We start from the raw sequence: 21,426 nt of genomic DNA, 5'->3' as shown, positions 1-21,426 counted from the left end.
CATTCATTAACTGAATAAGAAATCCTCTTGTCTTTTCCAAACAGTCAGTCGTTGCCTCCAACTGCTTGTTCGCTTCGTCCAGCTCCTTCTGGAGCCTTTCTGAACAGCCAGAATGTATGTTATACTCGTTTTCAAATACTGACTTAGTGCCTGGATCCATTTTCACGGAGGCATTATTGTCTGCGTAGCGTGATTTGAGGTAGATGATTCTTTTTTGCAACGCCTTTTTGTCACCAATAACAGATATGCATCCCTGTAAATCTTCTTTAAAACGCATCTGATATGTCTCTAGTGATCTGACTTCAGCCTTTACCTTTTTAAGCTCAAGCGCAGAGTTTTTAACTTTGTTTCTAAGTTGCTGATTAGTTTCATTCAAGTTTTGATTTGTTTGTACGGCCATATTTAGCTTCTCAATTTCTCGATTTTTCTGTGCAATTAATTTGTTTTTTGCTCTTATCGTTACTTTTAATTGTGCCAACGCTTCACCCAGATCTTTAATTTGCTGAACCTGCTTTTCTAACTTCTTTTCCGTGAGTTTGCACGTGCCTCTACTTTCTCCACATCCAGTCTTATTTTCATTAATTTGTTTCACGTTTTCCTTTTTTACCCGCTGGTTTTGCATGTACTCCACCGTCAATTTCTTCTCCCCCTCAATCTGATCGAACTGTTCCTTCATATCTACAATCTCACATTCATATTTTGCTGCCTGCTCTCTAAGGGCCTTCACTGCTTTCCCTTTCTGCAATGCCAGACTCTCGTCAGTGTTTGTTCCCATCGATGATATGGCAAATTCTTTCTGATGGCACGCTTCAGTCAGATTTTGGTTAAATTCACCAGAGGTTTTCAAACGATTTTCGAGTTTTTCCTGAAATTTTGGATGCGCATTTTCCTTCTGATCAAAACTAGTCTTCGTGTTATCCATTGTTACGTTTACGCCGTTTAGGCTTTTGGCTAATTGTCTGCACCGACTCCTCTCATCGGTGGCTTTTGCCTCTTTCTGGAGAGTCTGAATTTGGGTCCTCAGAGACTCGATTATTTTGCATTTAGAAATGCACTTATTTTGCCAAAACTTACTGGATTTGTATTGTTTTTCCTTGAGTGTGCAGATCTGCCAGCGGAGGTATTTTATTTGCTGTGTTATTCTCATTTTTCCTAAAAACTTAAACAAATGCACAAGTTCAAGACAAACGTCTGAACGTTGACATGTTGACAGTCTGATGGTCACTAAGATTTAAAGAGCTCCGTAACAAGGAAGTGGCGTCATTAATCATCTTCGCCATCTTGACCTTTGAACCTGATGTGTCAAAGATGAAAGGTATAGAGTGAGTTCAAAATACTTGATTTGTGCAATGTATATGCATATCCCTGTCTATTGTCCAACATGTACTCTTTTTTGGCAGGAGTAACACCTGTATATTCAAGAATTATCCTTTAAAAGCCTATCTAAACATGTTAAGACAAATATGTTACTTCCATTACATGGGGATTTCGTCATGTTTATTTCATGACATTTTGTACACTTTGCATCTCAATTCAGATTTCACTTAGTTTTGCTGAATTTAATGTTGGAAACTGTGATCAAAGCTATGAAAAAAAAAAACAAACCACAATGTCATGGGCATCAGATTCATTATAACATATATAGAGAAACTAACTATAAAATATTTTATCTGATGTTTTCTGTTGTTCTGTCAGTTTCATTCCTGTTCACACCTTTTATAACTAAAAACATAGTTGCAAAGGAGCCTACTTTAACACTTAAGTACTGGCCTTCTCTCTCTATACGTGTGTTTGTGTGCGCACTGAATATTATACAAGTCTGATACAATGTGTTCATAAAAAACAAAAGCTGTAAAACCAGGGTAGGTCATTAAAAACAATTATAAGTTTGCAGTTTTTGTTGATTTAAATTGCGATTACAAATCACACATTACTCATAATGGAGATTTAAAGATTTTATTGTAAAACAAATTTTGTTCTGTTATCCTGAAACAGAAACTCAGTACAGTACTGCCCTTGATAGATATAAATTCAAAATTAAAATGACAAAAAGTAAAAACAAAAATATATACATTTTTTCTACTCTTTTCAGTCATCGTCTTCCTCTTTTACTTTTTTCTTCTTCTTTTTCTTCTTCTCTGTTGACTGAAATGACAAATTATATTATTAAACAAAAATCTATCAGAGGAAACTTATCAAATTCAAATGTCTTAGTAATTAAACTTGTATCCAAATCTTACTTCTGTTACTGCTACCTCTTCCTCTTCCATTTGTTCCTCAGGTTCAGCATCTGCTTTCTTGTCCTTCTTTTTCTTCTTCTTTTTCTTGGAAGCTTCCTCTGCAGCCGCAGATGTTTCTGCTTCTTCCTCTACTACTAAAAACCAGGAGACAAAACACTTATGTAGTAGCCTAGTGCAGATATTAACACAAATGTTTGGTTTAATTGCAAATTCACCCACCTTCTGCTGGAGTTTGCTTTTTAGGCTTTTTAGATTTAACTGCTGGTGTTACAGGCTCCTCAGCTTCCTCCTCTACCTCCTCAAACTTCCTCTTCTTTGAGGTGGAGGGTATAGTAGAATCACCTGATGGATCGTACATTCTCACTTCACTGTGTAGAAAAATTTGGATATTGAACACCGTTCATTTGCATATGTGGCAATATGTGGCGTTAGAAAGGAGCTGCTTGGACTACTCGCCTCTTGTGCTGGTACTTGTCTGCCTTAGCCATTGCTTTGCCTGTTCCACTGATTCTTCGTATCTAGGGGAAATAAAGTTTGACACAGTATCAGAAAACCACCAGAAAGAAAAGGAGATACATAAATACTGACGCACAACATAATTAGAAATTTGGAATTTTAAACGGTATTCTGTATATTCTTACTGGCAACAAACCACATGAAAAGAGTAAAACTAATTACTAATTGATCCTCATTTTGAGACATGAGTCAATAGCATATTGGTTTGTATATCTCTGCACTGCTGCTACTGCGGTTCTATACTCTTAAATTAGGTTTGAAACTTGAACTAGAAACACTGGGCTTGAGGCTGAAAGCCAAAGAGAAGGTACAGATACTAAGTCTTGATCATATCTGTCTTTTAATTTTAGTTGTAGTAGGAAAGATGTAGCATAACAACAAACTTGACTGATCCTGAAATGGTTAATCTTCTGCTGTAGGTATACTTACACCCTTCTCCTCCAGCTGGCGCAGCCTGGCCTCGAGCTTGGCGCGGTTTTCTACTCCCATTTCTGCATTTGTGTCCTCTCCTAGGGCATCATAGCGAATAGCAAGAGCTGCTTTGGCTGCCAGCATCCTTGAGATCTGGACAACACACAAACGCATATTGTTTGTAACATACATTAATGTATTCACAAGTAACTAATTAGAGCGTGAATTGCAAACATCCAGCTAAGCTTTGGTCAAAGTACTGATATTTTTCAACTCACTTTGCCCTTGTTTTTGGCAGTGGTCTGGCCTACTAGAGAGGCATGGTAGATGAGACCATACTTCGGCGTGTCTTTGTGGGTCTTTAGGGCTCTAAAAAGAGCCTTCTCAGCTCCCAGGATCTGCACTGTGGAGGCAGGATGCTTTGCCAGATTCAACAGAGACCCTTAGAATAAAGAACAAATAACTACGTAAAAGGAATGTTCTTAGTGGCAACCTTCTCCTTGGGCCTACTAATGCAAGCTCAGATGAGGTAGTGACTTAAAACCATCAATGATTTTCAGGACAGTGACAGAATGTCATTGTCTTCACTGCTTGCTTTGTATTAAAAGCAGCACTCCATTGGGACTTACCGGCATGCGAGATAAGACGGGCTCCAACCAGCTCGCCCACCATTACAGTAAGGTTGGGGGCAATCGCCATCATTCGGTTCTTTAGGTAGTCATAGAGCTGAGCACGGTAATCTGAAATCTCAATTACCTGTGGAACAGAAGAAGGTACACTTTGTTTTAAAATTGCCATCAGATAAACAATCAGAAAATAGTTCTAAGATTTAAAAGCTCTGGCTGCAGTTAGGAGCAGGAGTCATGGTACTGTGATTGTTCAGATGAGGTAGTGACTGAAAACCCACACGGATTGTTTCAGGGTAAGACAACTGTCGTCATCATCATCACTGTCACTTTCCAGCCGTAAAATCAAAGTCTAACAGTGAGAACAAACTGTACTTCACATGATAAGAAGGAAGAAACAACACATACCTGATCACATAGGTGCCTTATGTTGCCAATGTCCTCTTCCGACACTTCTGTTCCCATTGAGATCTCAGCAGCCAGTTTAACCTCAGCCTCAATTTCCTCAGGGAGAAGGTCAGACAAATCTGAGCCTGCAACGTTTGTGCGATCACCTGAAGGGACAGAAAAACATAGCTTAACAGGAATACAGACCACCATTGCTTTTATGCCTAAAGAGTAGTGACTCAGACACATTTTAAAAAAGGTCAGTCCACCAGTTACACATGAAATTTGTTTTATTTGTCAGGATAACTCAGTAACAACAATAAAAAATATAAAACAACTGTGTATTCTGTTGTTGCTATAGAAAAGTTTTATAGTCTCAATAAGTAATAGCTTGTCACGTTGCTATAATGAGGGTTTTCTGTGTTTAGGGGCTATTGGCAGTAAACCTTAATTACAAACTTAACAGTTTGAAAAGATGTCAGTGTGTCTGAACTTTGTTGTCTAATGAAATATGGCAATGACTATCATTATATGAAAAAGAGGATAATTCACTTATTTTATAATCACTTACAATACTTATTTTATGGAAGAGCCACACTAATTGAAAAAGCAAGAAGTACAGTGCAGATTCTAATTATTATTATTACCAATTTTGAGGACAGTTTTGCAGTAAGCCAAGTTGTCTGTGATAATTTTTCCGAGCTCAGGAAAGTGCCAGCCATACCACTCTCTGCAGCGCATGATGTAGTTGTTGAGCTCTTTATCCAGGTCATCCAGAAGAGCTGAATAGACAATAAAAGACTTCTATAGTCACTACATTTAAAACAAACAAACACAGCAAGAATGACTAAATGACTAGTCTAAATTTCTTTACCATAACTATTTACTAATATTTTCTCATTCTATACATGATAAATTCTGAATGTACATTGACTATCTGTTAAACAATACAAGCAGTAGGTAAAGACAAAAAAACTAAACAACTTGAACTTACAAATTGCTTGTACAATCATAGTGTCCACTTTGTCGGGGCTGAACTTCAGCTTGTAGCGGGACAAACTGGATAAAGAAAAATAATTTGGTGAATTACTTCATACAAAATCTTCCATTCTTGTACATCATTTGGGACAAAGCTGCCTCAGTGGTAGTGACGAATGCTGACAAGAATCTACAGGGAAGTTTCAGACAGCAAGTCTAATCATAGGCAGCAGTCCTGTTCATGTCATACAAAATATTTAAGCTACCAACCTGTGAGCCAATCCCAGGGACATAGCACTGATCTCTCTAGGAGGAAGTCCAGTGATCAGACTCTCCATCTGGCTCCTAATACATCTCATGAGTTCAGCCACAGCGGGGCTGTGGACACAGCTCACATCCATCTTTTCCTGAAAACCAGAAACCCTTACTAACAGAGCCGTTGCAGGTAAGACTTACTAACTGGTAATTACCAATTGCCAGGTCACTTACTTTAATTACTCCACCGAGTTTTGCATCACTGATTGCCAGCTGCTCATGAGCCTCCTTGGCGACCACCCTTTTCAGCACTTTTTTTAAACTCTTGCCAATTTTCCCCTCAACAAGGGCAGTGGCAGCTGAGAGGCAGAGGTAAAAAAACAAAACACTGCCTTAAACTGCAACCATTACATAAACTGATGAATAAAACCAGTAAATTGTCCAATGTGGCAACTCTAACACATGGATATAGAGAATATATAATTACCCAAAAATAATACATTATAATAATAAAACATTATAAAAATAGTGCCAGAGACCTATCTGAACTGTATGCTGAAATTAAAAACGTGGTCTCAGTGGTAGTGACGAATATTGTAAAATGGCTCATAGTTTTATCACACACAGAAATACAAACACATCACAGACCACACATCTCAGAGTGCACATTAGTGTACAAAAATGTGCAACTACCTGCTAAGGCCTCTGTTGTGTCTTGGAACTTCTCAAAGTGCTTCAGCTTCACACTGCAGGGGGGGAAAAGAAGTGAGGTTACACTTAAACTATAAATGACAACTCCAGTTGCATCTTTAGGTACCAGCTGTTTTGTGCAGATGAACACTTACACTTTGTTCGCCTTTTCCGGGGTTTCAAACTCTTTATACAGGCTGTCGACCTGTTGCAGCTTAGATTCATCGAGGACCTTAAGTATAACATCGACAGACATTTGAAGTTAGCTGTCACGCATTTTAAACTATGTGGATAGACGTGAGGAATTACTAGTTAACATCGTCTTTTACAGTTTGATACGTATGGGTACCACAATAGATTAGTAAATTACGATGTTACATAAATTCCCACTTTGCATATGGATATTCTGCCATTCACTTGGGTTAAAATTACCCTCGGTGTACACACGTGGTTACAGGGCCTTCACACAGCTAACTAAATGTTAGCATGGGCAGGAGCAATTACACTCGTGCAAGCAAACCTATTCAAATACAAAGTTACACACTACTGTACTTACTACAATATATTTCCTTAAAATATTCTCTACCAATACTGTTGCATACAAATAAATTCATATGAACTGTAGGTACATATTACTGAAGCTAGACCAACCTAGCTTTCAAGTAGCTACTGAAAAGAAACAAATTTAATTGGCTGGAAACAAAAAGCGAATACATACTTTGAATATCGCATATCCAGCGGCGGTCTCAAACAAAACGAGCATTTTGGCAGGAGCTCAGTTATTGCTGTAAAGTTTTTATACTCTCTATACAGAGAGCCTTCACCTTTTCCTCACAGCCACCACGCTACTGCTCGCGCACACTGTGAAACACGCGGCGACAAGGAGCCCCAGAACTTCCTGGGTTGCCATGTTTGTTCACCCGATAACACCCGCTATCAGCTTTGCATTTAAAGTTGTGTTCCTATTTCAGTTGCCTGTAAAGCGACTCCACAAATATAAAGTAAACACAGTTTAAGTGGTCTTTATTGTATTTTGAGCACTGCAAAAGTGTGTCTAATTTATCAATGAACGTAAAGCCCAGTTGGAGGAATAGAACAGCAATTGTTTTATTTATCAATACACGTAAAGCTGAGTTGGAGCAAGACAACATTAACTGCCAACAGGTTTACGGGACTGTAGAAATACGTTTTGTAGTCTCTTGTTTTTCTAAGATCATCAGGTGCCCTGTTAGGTTTAAATGTAAATCATCTTTTCGGGATTTAAACGAATTACCCATGGGTTCTCTGCAACCTGGCAACCCAAATGGAGATTTGTTATAATGCTCGCGAGACGTTGTCGTAAAAAAAAATCGGCTTTAAAAAACGTAAGAAAAATTGCAAAGAAAGACATTTAATCTCGTTTAATCTCCATTCAAATTTTAGAAAGATATCGATAAGGTTATTGTTTTTTTTTTGTGCATCACACACCTGTGAATCGTATTCATGTTTTTTGTCCTTCCTGTTCTCGCGGAAGTGACGTGTGCGTACAAGCGAGAGCAAAATAAGCACATGTGGTAAGAGCTGCGTCGGGAGAAGGACATACCTTCTTCGGATTTATGTTTCTTTTGAGGCGACAGTGACGACGTGAATGTTACAGAAAACAGTATGAGTGAGCCCGGACATTACCCCCCACCGGACTTCAGCCGTTCTCCTTCAAACTCCATTCAGCCTTTCCAGCAGCAACCACGGTCCAGCAGCTTCCACCCCAGCATGTGGAACTGGTGCGAGACGTCCAGTGATTCCAACTGGGACTACAGTGGCCAGACGGGCTGGCATCGCGGGGCAGCGACAGGATTTGGTTACCAATCAGGTCGTGCAAACTATGCAACCAAACGTCCATACGGTGAGATTCTATAGAATGCACAGTTTGTTTCTTATTTCATCTTATTGGGCCTTTTTTAAACCTATATTTTTATAGATAATTTACTAAAACAGACATTACTGACTTTGTGTATTTGCAAAATCAGTGGTATGCTTCCAAAATTGTCATTACTAAAATACTAAAATTGAATTTTTGATGTGTGCTAGTGTCTTATGCAGTTTCACCCCTAACTCTGCTCCTCACATCAGGTCAAAACTATGGTCATGAATGGCATCAAGGTGGATATCAAGGTGGAAGACAGAATTATGGATCCTCAAGCAACCATGGGAAAAAGGTAAAAACAAACAAATTTTTATCATGCGTTTGTAGGATGTCAAACTGCTACTGTCTATACTGCAATGGGAATACAGCTAAAGAGCAGCTATGTTGTGAACTGATTTGTCTTTAACACACAGCAGAAAAATAAGAAAGAACCAGAGTATTCTCATTTTTGTGACACCTGTGACCGGGGTTTCAAAAACCAGGAGAAGTACGATGAACATGTGTCTCAACATGTCAAGGTAATTTCACATTGGATACAGTATATATCAATTCATTACATGTTGTGTATGTTTGTAAATATTCACTATTTCCTGTGTCTCTATTATTTAGTGTTCTGTGCCAGACTGCAACTTTAAGGCTCATGAAAAAATCGTCAACATTCACTGGAAAAATGTAAGTCAAACGTTGTAAAGGTGGTGTTTATCATTCTAATGCTCTTTGTTTTTATGTGCTAATATCCATCTTTGATATCCTACTGTAACTGCAGAACCATGCACCAGGAGCTAAAATAATCAAGCTCGACACACCAGAGGAGATTGCAAAATGGCGAGAGGAGAGGCGCAAGTTAGTATTCTCCAATGGAATAAAAAAGACTATGCAGCCACTCTTAATTTATCTCTCAATTCTAGAATCATTCAGACTTTATGTGTTTTACTCATAGACACATGGTATGTACTTCCAATCAGCAAAATGTAAAGTTACTTTGTATTTCCAGAAACTTTCCAACACTTCAGAATATCGAAAAGAAGAACAAACTTATGGAAGTGCGCAAGGAGACAGGAGGCATTCTAGAGACTGCTCAGTTTGGGTAAATTGTAACCATTTATATTCATTTACTTTTTCATGAAACGTTAACTAATTTATTTAAATTTAAACATTATTATTTTATTTACAGACGGATGAGAGGCAGAGGACGGGGTCGTGGCCGTGGTCAACGCTGGGGCAACAGAGGGTTCCAACAACGACATCAACAAGGCCCTCAGCCTTCCATTGCTACAGAGAGACCTCCACCTCTCAGCCGGCCCTGTAGGGATGAGGATCCACTGGGAGCACTGGCCAGCGGTTACTATGGTGAGTGGGATGTTGTGGGCTATTTAGGTATACAAATAAGTGGAAATACATAAGACGTTTTACAGTGGCTACATAAAACGTCTAATGTACAAGCTGGTAAACTGCAGGACTATATTTATACTTGCAAAGGTAAAAGGCAGCACATCATTACTACTGTAGCAACGTGTTTTAGCCAGATTCTGTTCTGGCTTGCGGAGCAGAACAGACTCTACACCTGAAAGACGGTCCTCGAGGTTTTTGCTGCAAAAACCTTCAGCTTGTTGTAGGGTCTCTCTGCCTTTAGACTTGTTCTGAGCACAAAGCATCAAGCTTAGTTAATTGTGATCAGTGAGTTCCTCGGCCAGTTGAGGATATTCCACCTCTTTATCCTGAGAGGCTCTTTGGTTGCTGCGTAAATCTGTTGCTTGATTTTGGTTTGATCAGGCTGCAGAAGTCCACAGTTTTTACTATATTTTTTTGGAACTGCAGCTTTTTGCATCTAGTGGTGAATTCTCCGAGGGAACGTGTTATACCATCATCCTGGAGAGCATTCTTGACCTGCTGCAGCCATTATAGGGTCTTTTCAGTAATTTTCTTTACCATGCAGATGATTTTGTTTTCCATTCTTCCAGATTCTGACAGTGAAGATACAGCAGCTGAGTCCAGGAAAAATGTCCTGGTTGTGGCCCCTAAACAAATGAGCTCAGCTCTTGGCTCCTTGGTGGCAAACTACGGCTCCATGAGTGAGAGTGAAAGTGATGAAGAACCAGAGTGTGAGTGTTTAGCTTGTGCACAACAGTAAGAATCCTTACATGTCAGGGGGGGTCATAGAAACACTGGTAACATGGTCTTTCTGTGTACCAAATGCCAATGAAATAGCAGCAACATACAACTACTTATAACGTGTTGTGGTAGAAGTACTCTTAGAAGTAGAATGCATTCAAAATCACTCTCAACTAATAGCAAAGTTTCTCCAGTAAAATTTTCTTAATGTATTCCAAAATAGTATGTATATATGTATGAGAATAATTTAGTTAGACTCCACCACTACTCACCTCTATTTGGCAGCAATACTAGCCATATCATTCTTGAGAAGAAGAGTTTCGTATTGCTCAGTGAAAAACAATGTCTCGCAGTCTATTACTGTCAGGCAGTGGACCTGTAACCCTTTGTCTTTGTTTCAGGCACTCTTATTCAGAAAGCCAAAGACCTAGTTCAAGAAAACCAAGTCCTCCTACACACTATACCAGCTGGATCCCAGGACACAAGCATGAACAGCTCTTCATGGGGAAGAGAAATTAACAAAGTCCCTCAGCCAGACTCTGCTCGCTACACACCAAACAGCAGAAGAGGGAGAGGAAGAGGTAGAGGAAGGGGTGGCAGACACCAAGACACACCACAGAAACATCGTGCCACGCTACTTGAAATGGTGAGAAGTATAATTCACACAATTTTACTGTAAAGAAATATTTAAATTTGTATTAATTACATAATTATTCATCACAGCCTTTATGAGCTTTGTTTCCTTTCAATTTGTTCAGTTACTAGCTCCAGATATCCGCCATGAAAGGAATATCCTCCTGCAGTGTGTGCGCTACATTGTCCGCAACAACTTCTTTGGCCTGGAGAGTAGAGCTCAGCTTCAAGAGGAGTTCAAGACTCCACCACCCAAGGAAATCAGGGTTGTCCCCCAGTTTGCCTCTTCGCCTTGTGTAGAGAGATGTTCAGCACAAAGTGCCCCAACAGCCCCAGATGTCAGCAAGGAGGAGGGTCTACAAAGACATGGCACTGTGGTAGTGGAGCAGAACTTAGCACAAAATTACCAGGAGCAAATTTGCTTTGAACAAACCAAGGATCATACTGTGGAGTCAGCATCAAGTGCTGAGCAAGTTGCAGAGGGTTTTATCCTAAATGCTAAAGGGACAACTGGCACAGAGTGCAACAGTCTTGATTTGACAGTCACACATAAAATTACATCTGCATTTAATTTGTATGATGATGAAATATGGGAGAGTCCTGGTGGTGTTATGTGAAATATCAGATTCCTGATTCGCTCTAATACATAAAGGTTTTTGGCTATGCTTTTGTTCACAGATTTTTTTTATTTTATTTTTTTTAACGAACGCCTTATGTCTTATGTTGGTATGACTTGGTGCCAGGTTATACGTTTGTATCATATTATGTTCCTCCTAAAATAAATCACAAATGTTATCAAGTTGTGCACTTTTTGAGTAAGAAAAAGAAAGTATAATGATTTTTAGATATATAATTACTGTTATTTATTTTTTTAAATTGTATTTGTAAAACCACATATCCCAGGCACCCTGCAGTGACACATAAGAAACAGTTTAGTGGCCAGAGTTTTAACTTCAGCTACATTTGTGGCAAAAAAAAATAGTTCCAGCATTTTATTCGGACCAGTGGGAACAAAAGTATTATAAAAGGAGACGGGCAGATAAATGTTTGTAGAAAAAAAATTCCACTTCAAATGTTAATACCTTTAAACGATTTACTGTTAAGTGGCAAAAGTTTCTCCGTCCACCCGGACTGCCCGACGCTGCAAAGCATGCGCAACAATGCGACTCGTTGCCTGGGAACCACCTGAGCTCTCAACCTATGTTTAGTGCACAACATTTGGGTAGCGACAGTGAAGTTCACTGTCGGTATGCAAGTTGACAAGTACACAGGAGTGCGCGAAAAACGACTAGCTGATGATGCTGTAAGTAAATGGTAACTATAACGTCCTATAATGGCCGAGAGTTGTGTTCGAGTTGACCCACCGTTTGTGGAATTCAACGATGTTGAAGTCGGGCAGGTCTACAAAACGACAGTCACGGCAACAAATGTTGGCAAAACTAGCAGGAAAATAATTATTCAAATACCTGCGTCAAAGGTAAGGCAAACTCCAAGGTGTTATGGCATTTGTAATGTTACGAAGTTAAAGAATGAAAACTACTAGACTTAACGCTAACACTAATCATTATCGAAACTGGCCAAATTGCCTATTATCAATTAGCTGAGCTAACTAAGCAAGCAGCGACAGTGACAAGTTATGATACTGTTAACTAGCAAACTAAGGTTAACTTTAGTTAATTCGCTTAAATTCATATTTGTTAACTAATATATTTATTATTTATTTCACAAAGATAGATTTTAGTTGAGAATGATATTTCAAGTCTCTTTCCTAACTGGCTGTGCTTTTACCATTTTGTCTTTTACCAAGTAAGTTATACATCTAACGTTACATTTGTGTTCCTTTCTCCTAATGTTTGTTATTTTACACAATTTTGTTACCAAAGTAGTTTTTCCTGTGCAAATTTCTTTATGTCTCGGTTTTCCTCTTTTTACTTCTCCAACCAACTATCAGTTCTTCAAGTTCACAGCCGCTAGCCTCGTCAAGGTAGTGGCTCCAGGTCTGTCTGTAAGTGGCATTCTGGTGTACACTCCAGAAGAAGAAGAGCAGGTCAGAGACTGCCTTTTAATTCATGTAGAAGATGTGGAGACCATTGAGATCCCTCTGTTGGGGTAGGATATATAACATGTTGCCAGTTTATTGCTGTACTTAGCTAAAACAAATGCAATCGTATCCAACAGTCCTGCGATAAATCCTCCTTCATGAAGGTTAGAATCTTTAGTTTGTAAAGGCTGGATTTGAGAAGTGCTAATTCAATCTCTCAAACAGTGTTATTCTAGCCTTCATGAAGAGAAGATTTTTAGCAACACCACCCATGGTTATACTATATAAGATCTAGCTAGAAGTTCAGTATGTGAAAAATGTTTAGAACAATGCTGTCTATGACATAGTGTATCATTTTTGTTCATAAATTTATGCCCACAAACAATTTTCAGCTAACTCATTTTGTTTACTCCTGTAGGTTTCCCAGAACTTGTTCACTAATAGCGGACTCTGTACTAGACTTTGGTTGTATTGCTGCTAACAGTCAGGTGGTCAGCAAGTATCATGCTATAACCAATCAAGGAGCAGCACCAGGTAAATCAAGCTTGTCTTATTTGGTCTGGTACTGTAGCTGACCTGTTCATTTAGGTATGAAATACTTCTTCGAAAAGACCTGATTCTCTCTATTAAATTTAAGATACAAGCTTCTCATGTAGGTGAAATCCATAATTAGAAAGCTGTCTTCTATCTGACAATAAAGTTCATTTATTCAATTTTTATTGTTTTGGAAGGGGAAAGTTAAAGGAGTAGGAGAACACACAGTTATTTTCTTCTTTATTTAAGTAAAATCAGTTCAAAGTGAGGGACAAAGTTTTCATTTAAAGGAAACCAGATTATTCCTGAGATGATCAAAAGTGTAGGCATTTGTCATCTGCCCAAACCGTTACCATCGTTTTATTAAGCATTGGGACTGTATAGTTTGTGGAAATATGCCTTTATGTATACAAATATGCATTTGTGTGTGTTTGTGTGTGTGTGTGTGTGTGTGTGTGTGTGTGCGCACATGTGATGAAGGTATGTTCCAAGTGCATTACAACAAAGACTCGTCAGTCAGACTTTCACCTTGCAGTGGAGTCATTGCTGCTGCCAGCACCCAGTGGCTGAAAGTTGAGCTGCGCACAGATGGACCTGGGCAAATTGATGAGAAAGCTCTGTAAGACAGACTTTGTAACACTAGTTTAGAAAAGCACTGTAAACTGATTGCAACAAGTTGAACCAAAAAGAGGACGCAAGTCCCGTTTTCTATCATCACCATACATTAAGAGTAGATTTGTATAGAAAGTTGTGAATAATACAGTGTTAATTTAATCACTTAAATGTTGGTATTTAGATGTCCAATCCTTCTGTCACAGGATAAAACTTCAAAATTGCTCTGCTGTAGCTCTTAGTATCAAGGCTGAGGTGGTGGACCAGTGCCTTGAGATCTTGGACTTGCAGGTAATAGAAATTAATATGAATCCTTTTCCTTTCTCCATTCAAACAGAGTTAATGTAAATGTTATTGTGAATATTTTTGTTTCCAAACACAATTCTGTACTAATTTACAGGAGGCTCCACTCTCATGTCTGTGGTTTGGACCTGTGTACTTTGGGACATCCTGTATGGCAAATGTGGTTCTGAGGAACAATTCACCTCAGGCCTGTGATTGGGTCTGTGTACTTCAGGATACTGCAGCTGGGACTGAAGTGGTGAGTGCTGGGAAAGTAGGAGCCACTTAACATCTGTATAGCTGTTGTGCAGATGAGCATATGTGTGCTTATCAAGACATTTGTTCAGTAGTTTCAGAGTTAAGATGGATTGCTCGAAAGTTTAAAACAAAATGCACACTGGGCTTCATTTGTACTTAAAACATTTCGGTTGTCAGACCTTTATCAGGCAAAACTCTTCAAAACACCCTCACACAAAAAGCACCCAGGCACCCAATAATAGAAGTCACTAAGGGCAATCGAAAAACAGGATCAACCATTACTTAGAATCCACAAGTGAAAGGTGTAGCGAAAAGAAATACTATCAATAAAAAGGGACATTTTAAGAATATTTGAACAAGAAATACATTTATAATAAATTTTTTGTAAAGAACAGTAAAGACTGGGCATTAATATATTGCTCTGGCTTTGTCTGTTTAGGCAGCAGATCTCCAGAAGAGCACAGACGCCACCCTCCTGGATAGAATGGAGAAGTGGAGCACATCCTGTCAGGATGTTTCACAGGTCTTGGTATGCTTCCCTAAAGAGGGTAATCTGGGACCATATCAGAAAACTACTGTGGCAGTATGTTTCAGTCCCATCTGCAAGAGGTAAATTTTGTGTTGTTGCTTTTTATTTGTTTTAGAAAGAAGGGGAGGGAAGAAAAAAAACAAAAAAATGTGTATTACTCCCCGTCGGGGAATCGAACCCCGGTCTCCCGCGTGACAGGCGGGGATACTTACCACTATACTAACGAGGAGTGCATGCCTTCTTGTCAGACAGCTAAATTTTTAACTCTTATTTCTCTTACTTTTTTAGTACCGATGGGAAGAAGAAATGTGATTACACAGCAAGACGGCAAGACTATTGTCTTTTCCTGCTGTTTGACTCAGTGGGGAACAGACATGGCTTCACTCATCCTAGTGGTACACACACACACACATGTTTGTATTTATATTCTTGTTAGGACTTTCAATGACGTAATGTATTCCCTAGCACCTAGCAAATATTGTGTTTATATATTTATTTTTGTTTTTTCTTTTGTTATTTTTTTATTTGTTATTCTTTAGGAAACAACAGTGTGGAGCTGGGAGTTACAGGCTCAGGGCTTCCTGTGTCTCTGGTACCCAGTCCTCAAAGATTTAATTTCCTCACCTGTGTGACTGGCCAACGTGTGGATATGCTGTGTGTGCTGCAGAACCTCTGCCCTCAACTTCCTGTCAACTTCCAGTTCCGCAAGTTAGCGCATTTCACTACCGTGCCCTCCAAAGGCATCATACCACCTGGGCAGTGCCAGGTAGGGATGTGAATTGATTATTTTTTTGTTTTTTTTAGGGCAGTCAATGTGTTGTCAACCACTCTCTGTTGCTTTCCCCAGGATATAGTTTTGTCTTTTACGGCACGACAGCAAGGGAACTTCCAGGTGTGTCAGATACTAGATGTCTTAGGTCACATTGTGCACCAGAGCAGTGACAACACGGATGTCATTGAACTTGTGCTTCGCAGCTTCCACACCATTACTTTACATCTGTCTGCTGTTTGCTGCAGTGAAACTAAACACCCTGTGCCCAAACTTAATCTTGGTAAATATCAAGTATCACTTGGTTTACATGAAAAGGAGGCTGAAAATGCCTGTATATTTAATTAATTATGAATTTTAAAACCTGTGGCTGTCCTGCTTTACCTCGCTATCTTGCAGGCATCTCTTCACCAACAACCAATCCAACTGGGTCCTGGGCTCCCATTCTGTCCAGTGATCTTAAGCGCTGTCGTGGTATGGCATATGCTGCCGTCCTTTGTGCCGACAAAACCCAGCTTCATTTGCATTGCAGGAAGAGGAGTCAAATCACAGAGGGGGAGGAATACCTGGCCTTTCCAAATGACCGAGCCTCAAGCATCAGGCCGGCCTCTTTACACAGGCAGTACAGGTAGCGGACTAACAAACTCATATTACAGTAGGTCAGATTAATTATGCCTCAATTCGTTAGCTTCTTTTAATAGCATGATGCGGTTTCCAAAATTTAATTTTTTAATGTGCTGCCTTAATTGTGACAACTGTGTCTCTTTATTGTTATAAAAACATTTTTATGTCTTACATTTGGAAATGACACGGCCACTGATTAATTTGTAAGGCCCTCTCATATCACATATTCTTATATTTGTGTCTTTATCCTCATCAGGACCATATTTACTGGAGTATCTCGTTATCGCTATGTGGATACCAACTATGCTTTCACAGATGAGGAGATGGACCGAAGACTAAGACATCGACAAATTTATACAGACCTCATAAAACAGCTCAGGCAAACACGACTGTCAAAGATCAAGGACAAGTAGGTTTTCATATAAATATCGTAACTGCTTACAGTCAATCACTGTGTGACCAAAAGAAGACAGGATTACCAATAAGAAAATGTGTTGTAATTAAACTAACATCAGCCTCAAATATGTGCAACCTGTGTATGTGGTGAAAAATTGCCAAAACTTTAATTTTGGACATTTGTGGGTTTTTTGTTTTGGTACTAGACAAGAAAAAGTGGAGGATGATGTGGACATTGGGCTTGTTCCTTCCCAAGGGCTTGTTCCCCCTAAGCTTCACATCAGTGATATAAAGAGCTGCGAGATGTCAGCAGCCAAGCCAAAGTACCAGTATGCTTCCCCAGGACCCCAATGCTGCTGCCCCCAAGACCTGGCATCCATCATCCCGCAGGTCACCAGTCAGGTGAGATCATAAGAAGAACACAAAATTAACAGACCACTCAACTATTACAGAAATTGAAACAGTCAAGGGTAATCGTATTTCTTGTCTCACTATCTCTCATATTCTTATTAGAGCTCACATGGAATTAATGCTGTTCCTACTACTAGCCAGGAGGTGGCAGACTGTAGCAGGACTCTGACAGCTCAGGAGCTCTACAAAGTTGTCATAGGTTAGACATTGAGTGTAAAATTGCTACAGTCTCTGTGACTGTAGACTGCAATTTTAACATACAACTGATATTCTTTCAACATATACGCTATCTGAAAGGAATGCAACCGGCTAACGTCAAAAGATATAGATTTAGCCATGGAAGTGATTGTCAAAGCAAATTGTGCAAGTCTTGAAACAGAACTTAATTATTGTTTTGTTTTTAGTTCCTTTGTTAGTGGACTTTGGTATGGTGTGCGTGCAGTCGACATGTGTTCAGAAGCTGGAGCTGGTCAATCATCTGTCAGTGTATGTCTGGGTGCAGCTGGAGGTGGATTGTCCTGAGCTGCAAGGCTCCTCACCGCTCTCCCATGTGCTGCCACCTTTCTCCCACAACACCTTACCTCTGACGTTTCAGAGCAACATCCTGGGTCATTTTTACAGGTCGGTGAGGAATGCAGCTCAACAACTGTATAACTCATCCATATTTTGTGCTTTTGTATTTGTGTGGTTTTTCCTTTCTTTTGGAACAAAGAGCAGCTGTTTCTAGGCAAAGTAATTTCCCTCTGGGTTTAATAAAGATGTTAAACTCTTGAATCTTCAAAATCAGTGATTACAGTGGATATTGAAATGCAATATCTTTTCTACAGGCCGGTGTCCTACTCTATAAACCAGCACTATCCTGGTCAGATAGTGGTTCGGGCACAGGTTGTCCCCTTGGCTCTGGAACTGTCCACCACTCTGCTGGTGCTCACCTCCACCCCCCCACTACTCACCCAGTCAGGATACAGAACCTCAATTACTCTTCGAAACCAACATAACCATCCAACAGAGTTTACATGGAGACCAATAGTCACAGAGAGGGGCATCCTGTTCTCAATTCGACCAGCTACAGGTGGAAATTAGTTTCGTTTAAAAAAAAAAATCAATTTTAACTCATTACAGATGGTAAAAAATCTATATATTTGGAGACAGAAGAATCAGCCACAAAGATATGATTATTGTATCTGGAGTGATATTAAAGCTGGAAGGTGTTTTGTTATCCTTTGTTTACATTCCCTCTCAGTTGTCAATCCTTTTTTTCAATAAGCTTTTCAATTGATAGATGTGCCTCTTTGATTTTGAGCTCATATAATGAATATACTCCATCTCCTCCAGGTACAGTGGAGCCATACAGGGAACTGGACTGTGAGGTGGTGTGGCATCCCTCATTCACCTCCCCAGAAGAGGGAGACTTTGACCTTTGTGTCCATGAGGGCAACACACAACGCTTGCACTGCATTGCCAAGGTCTGCCTCTAGAAGATAAAGCATTACCTTGTATTGGCAATCTTTTTTTTATATATTCAGTAAAATTGCCTCATTGAATTTAAGTTTATGTACTTGACAAAAAGATACGTAGAATCCATTATTTTGCTTTATAGAACCTTTCGAAATTGTATTTATCCATGTCACAAAATGTACAGCATACTTGATTCTATCCAAATATCTTTGTACTATTTGTGGAATAGGTGAATGTGGGGTTTGCCTTTTGTGAGCACTGTAGTGCAAAGACTCAAGGTTCTGCCACTTTTTTGTGACATGAAAAAGATTAGCATTTTCCAGTGATATTAATTTACATTTTTGCTTTAAGTTCTACATATAAGTCAAGCATTCGTCATGCAAAAGAAGTGATAAAAATTTTAAAAATGAAATGCTCAAAGTTGTTATACTAAAATTCAGTGTTGGTTGATTGATTACCAGCATGAACTCATGCACTGAGTAACATCGAGTAACTGGTAAGAAGAGTAACTCCACAGATCACCTTTAGTCTGTTATGCCACCACTAGCCAATCATTGTTGCTAAATCTTGTGCTTTTGTAATACGATGAAAAGTAAACTTGGAAAATGCTCAATCACATTTTATACGGTTAACATGAACATGAAAGCAATTTAAGATTCAATATGAAATTATTAAGTTATTAAACTATATAATGAACGCAATCTGTCAATTTCGCATCAGACAATGTTCAGACAAAACTTCTTAATTTATTTGACATTTAGTAGCCAATCCTTGCACCCTTATCACTAATTGATCATTGATGAAAAGAGGAGAGGACTGTTCTGTCATAAAGTTTGAAATCTAACACTTAAGTATCATAATCAAACATAACTTACATTTCTGCTGTAGTAATGGCTTTAATGACCTGAGTTGATAGTGGCTTCATTTAATTCTATAGTAACGATTTTTTCACAGAAGTATATCAAAAAGAAATCAAAACAACCATAGGAACTTCTGCAATCCACTCCTGCAACAGTGTTAACTATACAGTTCTATCAAGGATATGCATTGCCTTTTTTTATTCTTTGCTATTTGGTATTTGTTTCTATTAATAATCCTAAAACATTAATGATGTGATGTCACCCTGATGTGGCTCGAGAAAGAATGAATTAAAAGTAATAGAAAAAAGAACATTTTACAGTATTAGTGAAAGAAATAAAATAAATTATTTATTGAACTTAGTTTTAAGTTTTCAAAAAAGAACACCTCTAGAACACTGTTCAACAACATCATTGTTGATTTTACACTTACACTTTTTTCGGTGGAAAACCCCTCTATTTGGTGTTCTATTGACATAAATATTACCATTGATTATTCTAGAATTGTATACATGCCCCCAAAACATTTATCACTCTGTATATGTGGGTAATGTGTACAATTAAACAAGGCAGGAAAACTGAAAAAAACAATTTCATTGCTCTCATTCATTCTTTCAGGTCGGATCAACAAGTGTCCAGCTGGCAGAGAAACGCGTCATATTTGGATCAGTGCCTCTCAGCTTGCCTTCTGTCAGAACTGCAGTTTTGCACAACACTGGACAGAACCATGCCTACTACCAGGTGCTACACGTGGTCTGATACTTGTTTTTGATACTTGTGCAAATGGAACAAGCCAAATAGCCTATCTGTCCCTGTTTGCATGAGGCAGGTGCTAGATGTGTGCCCTCTGCCAGGAATGGTGGTAAGTCCATCTGAAGGTGTGGTGCCAAGTGGAGGACAGGCTGTGTTGAAGATCCACTTCAAACCTGACTCTGTCTTTAAGTTCGACACCAGAATGGAGGTGAGAGATGGTGTTTACAATAATGTTTTGTATGTTAGACAGAAATAAAAAGAGAACTTGATTAAAACTAAGTATGTGGGTGTATTACAGATAGCTCTGAGAAACATGAAGTCCATTGAGCTCAGAGTGGGGGGATCAGTGGAGCCCCCAAATGTTAACATCAGTGTGGTGAGTTTCTGCAGGGTTGGACATTAACCTTTTTAGACTTTTGTACACTGTGTTACTTGCCTGATAGTCTAGCTTAATTGTCCAAAATACAAACAGTAGACCAATGAAAAGATAAAGAAAATAAATGGGCATTTGGTCAATTCTTATTATTGTAACATACAAAACATAATGGCCCTGAGATAGACTGGTGATCTGTCCAAGGTGTCCCCAATTTCTTGCACTATGACAGCTGGGATAGGCTCCAGCCCCCCTGCGGCCCTCGACACGATAAGCGATAAGGATAAGGATAAGTTACACATAATGCATTTTTAAAGTAATAATATTATGGTAAAGGTAAATATATACCGCATTTCTACCTATTGGCACTCAAAGTGCTTTACACTGCTTCTTATTCACCCATTTACAGTCACACACACACACCGATATGCAGCTGGCCAACACTCACAGGGAGCAACTAAGTTGGGGTTCACTGTCTTGCTCAAGGACACTTTGACATGTGAGGTGGGGATTGAACCAACAACTGTGAGATTGGTGGACAACCACTCTACCTTCCTGCGCCACAGTCGCCACATTGTTATTAACTGTGAATCTGACTCATTAAGAGAACATTTGTAGCCTGACCCTACACCTTATATCTAAGTAGCTAAATAATCCAGCATCACAAATATTATTTAAAACCTTGACATGCCATCAATAAGAGTAAGTGGCCTTTGAATAATAAATAAGATACATACAGGCAGTACTACTAGTCCACCCTTTTATTACATCTAAATTA

At 39.1% G+C, this 21,426-nt stretch overlaps 3 protein-coding genes and 4 non-coding genes across 11 annotated transcripts in view; 2 read left to right on the top strand and 5 right to left on the bottom strand.

Moving 5' to 3' along the window:
• Window positions 1–1,942: 1,942 nt before the first annotated feature.
• On the bottom strand, window positions 1,943–6,983 carry nop58 (NOP58 ribonucleoprotein homolog (yeast)). Of its 2 annotated transcripts, none has more exons than XM_067493307.1 (15): window positions 6,822–6,983; window positions 6,259–6,335; window positions 6,107–6,159; window positions 5,648–5,772; window positions 5,429–5,565; window positions 5,175–5,239; window positions 4,828–4,962; window positions 4,202–4,347; window positions 3,797–3,923; window positions 3,446–3,609; window positions 3,186–3,320; window positions 2,697–2,758; window positions 2,460–2,608; window positions 2,241–2,371; window positions 1,943–2,145 (listed from the first exon to the last, which is right to left on the bottom strand). In XM_067493307.1, exons 1-15 carry the CDS (start codon window positions 6,864–6,866, stop codon window positions 2,089–2,091), a joined length of 1,608 nt encoding a protein of 535 aa, XP_067349408.1. In that variant the 5' UTR covers window positions 6,867–6,983; the 3' UTR covers window positions 1,943–2,088. The 2 variants fall into 2 exon arrangements, with proteins under 2 accessions (XP_067349408.1, XP_067349407.1); XM_067493306.1 differs by having other exon boundaries at window positions 2,241–2,374; window positions 6,822–6,982.
• LOC137108873 (small nucleolar RNA SNORD11B) lies at window positions 3,681–3,763 on the bottom strand. The gene has a single exon (XR_010912247.1). It is a non-coding gene; the product is annotated as a small nucleolar RNA SNORD11B (small nucleolar RNA).
• LOC137108874 (small nucleolar RNA SNORD11B) lies at window positions 4,040–4,122 on the bottom strand. Its single transcript, XR_010912248.1, has one exon. It is a non-coding gene; the product is annotated as a small nucleolar RNA SNORD11B (small nucleolar RNA).
• On the bottom strand, window positions 5,977–6,070 carry LOC137108872 (small nucleolar RNA SNORD70). The gene has a single exon (XR_010912246.1). It is a non-coding gene; the product is annotated as a small nucleolar RNA SNORD70 (small nucleolar RNA).
• Window positions 6,984–7,606: 623 nt separating the features above from the next.
• nufip1 (nuclear FMR1 interacting protein 1) lies at window positions 7,607–11,546 on the top strand. Of its 2 annotated transcripts, none has more exons than XM_067493305.1 (10): window positions 7,607–7,985; window positions 8,213–8,298; window positions 8,423–8,524; window positions 8,616–8,678; window positions 8,773–8,849; window positions 9,001–9,093; window positions 9,181–9,356; window positions 9,968–10,108; window positions 10,520–10,764; window positions 10,877–11,546. In XM_067493305.1, the coding sequence occupies exons 1-10, from the start codon at window positions 7,748–7,750 to the stop codon at window positions 11,366–11,368; spliced, it is 1,713 nt and encodes a 570-aa protein (XP_067349406.1). In that variant the 5' UTR covers window positions 7,607–7,747; the 3' UTR covers window positions 11,369–11,546. The 2 variants fall into 2 exon arrangements, with proteins under 2 accessions (XP_067349406.1, XP_067349405.1); XM_067493304.1 differs by having other exon boundaries at window positions 8,420–8,524.
• A 135-nt stretch (window positions 11,547–11,681) lies between these two features.
• Window positions 11,682–21,426, top strand: part of LOC137108559 (cilia and flagella-associated protein 47-like) — a 56,493-nt gene continuing 46,748 nt past the window's right edge. For all 3 annotated transcript variants that reach the window (XM_067493303.1, XM_067493302.1, XM_067493301.1), the window contains exons 1-20: window positions 11,682–12,228; window positions 12,703–12,860; window positions 13,211–13,326; window positions 13,807–13,945; window positions 14,145–14,229; window positions 14,339–14,479; window positions 14,918–15,087; window positions 15,296–15,402; window positions 15,547–15,773; window positions 15,855–16,059; window positions 16,176–16,404; window positions 16,657–16,809; window positions 17,003–17,198; window positions 17,310–17,406; window positions 17,612–17,828; window positions 18,035–18,279; window positions 18,543–18,673; window positions 20,141–20,263; window positions 20,352–20,483; window positions 20,574–20,651. In XM_067493303.1, coding sequence (XP_067349404.1) covers window positions 12,085–12,228; window positions 12,703–12,860; window positions 13,211–13,326; window positions 13,807–13,945; window positions 14,145–14,229; window positions 14,339–14,479; window positions 14,918–15,087; window positions 15,296–15,402; window positions 15,547–15,773; window positions 15,855–16,059; window positions 16,176–16,404; window positions 16,657–16,809; window positions 17,003–17,198; window positions 17,310–17,406; window positions 17,612–17,828; window positions 18,035–18,279; window positions 18,543–18,673; window positions 20,141–20,263; window positions 20,352–20,483; window positions 20,574–20,651 — 3,093 coding nt within the window. In that variant the 5' untranslated portion in view covers window positions 11,682–12,084. The remainder of the gene's footprint in view (window positions 12,229–12,702; window positions 12,861–13,210; window positions 13,327–13,806; window positions 13,946–14,144; window positions 14,230–14,338; window positions 14,480–14,917; window positions 15,088–15,295; window positions 15,403–15,546; window positions 15,774–15,854; window positions 16,060–16,175; window positions 16,405–16,656; window positions 16,810–17,002; window positions 17,199–17,309; window positions 17,407–17,611; window positions 17,829–18,034; window positions 18,280–18,542; window positions 18,674–20,140; window positions 20,264–20,351; window positions 20,484–20,573; window positions 20,652–21,426) is intronic.
• Window positions 15,165–15,236, bottom strand: trnad-guc (transfer RNA aspartic acid (anticodon GUC)). The gene has a single exon. It is a non-coding gene; the product is annotated as a tRNA-Asp (tRNA).

The sequence above is a fragment of the Channa argus genome, chromosome 23, assembly GCF_033026475.1.
Source record: "Channa argus isolate prfri chromosome 23, Channa argus male v1.0, whole genome shotgun sequence".
Taxonomy (NCBI): Eukaryota; Metazoa; Chordata; class Actinopteri; order Anabantiformes; family Channidae; genus Channa; species Channa argus.
This window is presented reverse-complemented; position numbering and strand designations above follow the sequence as displayed.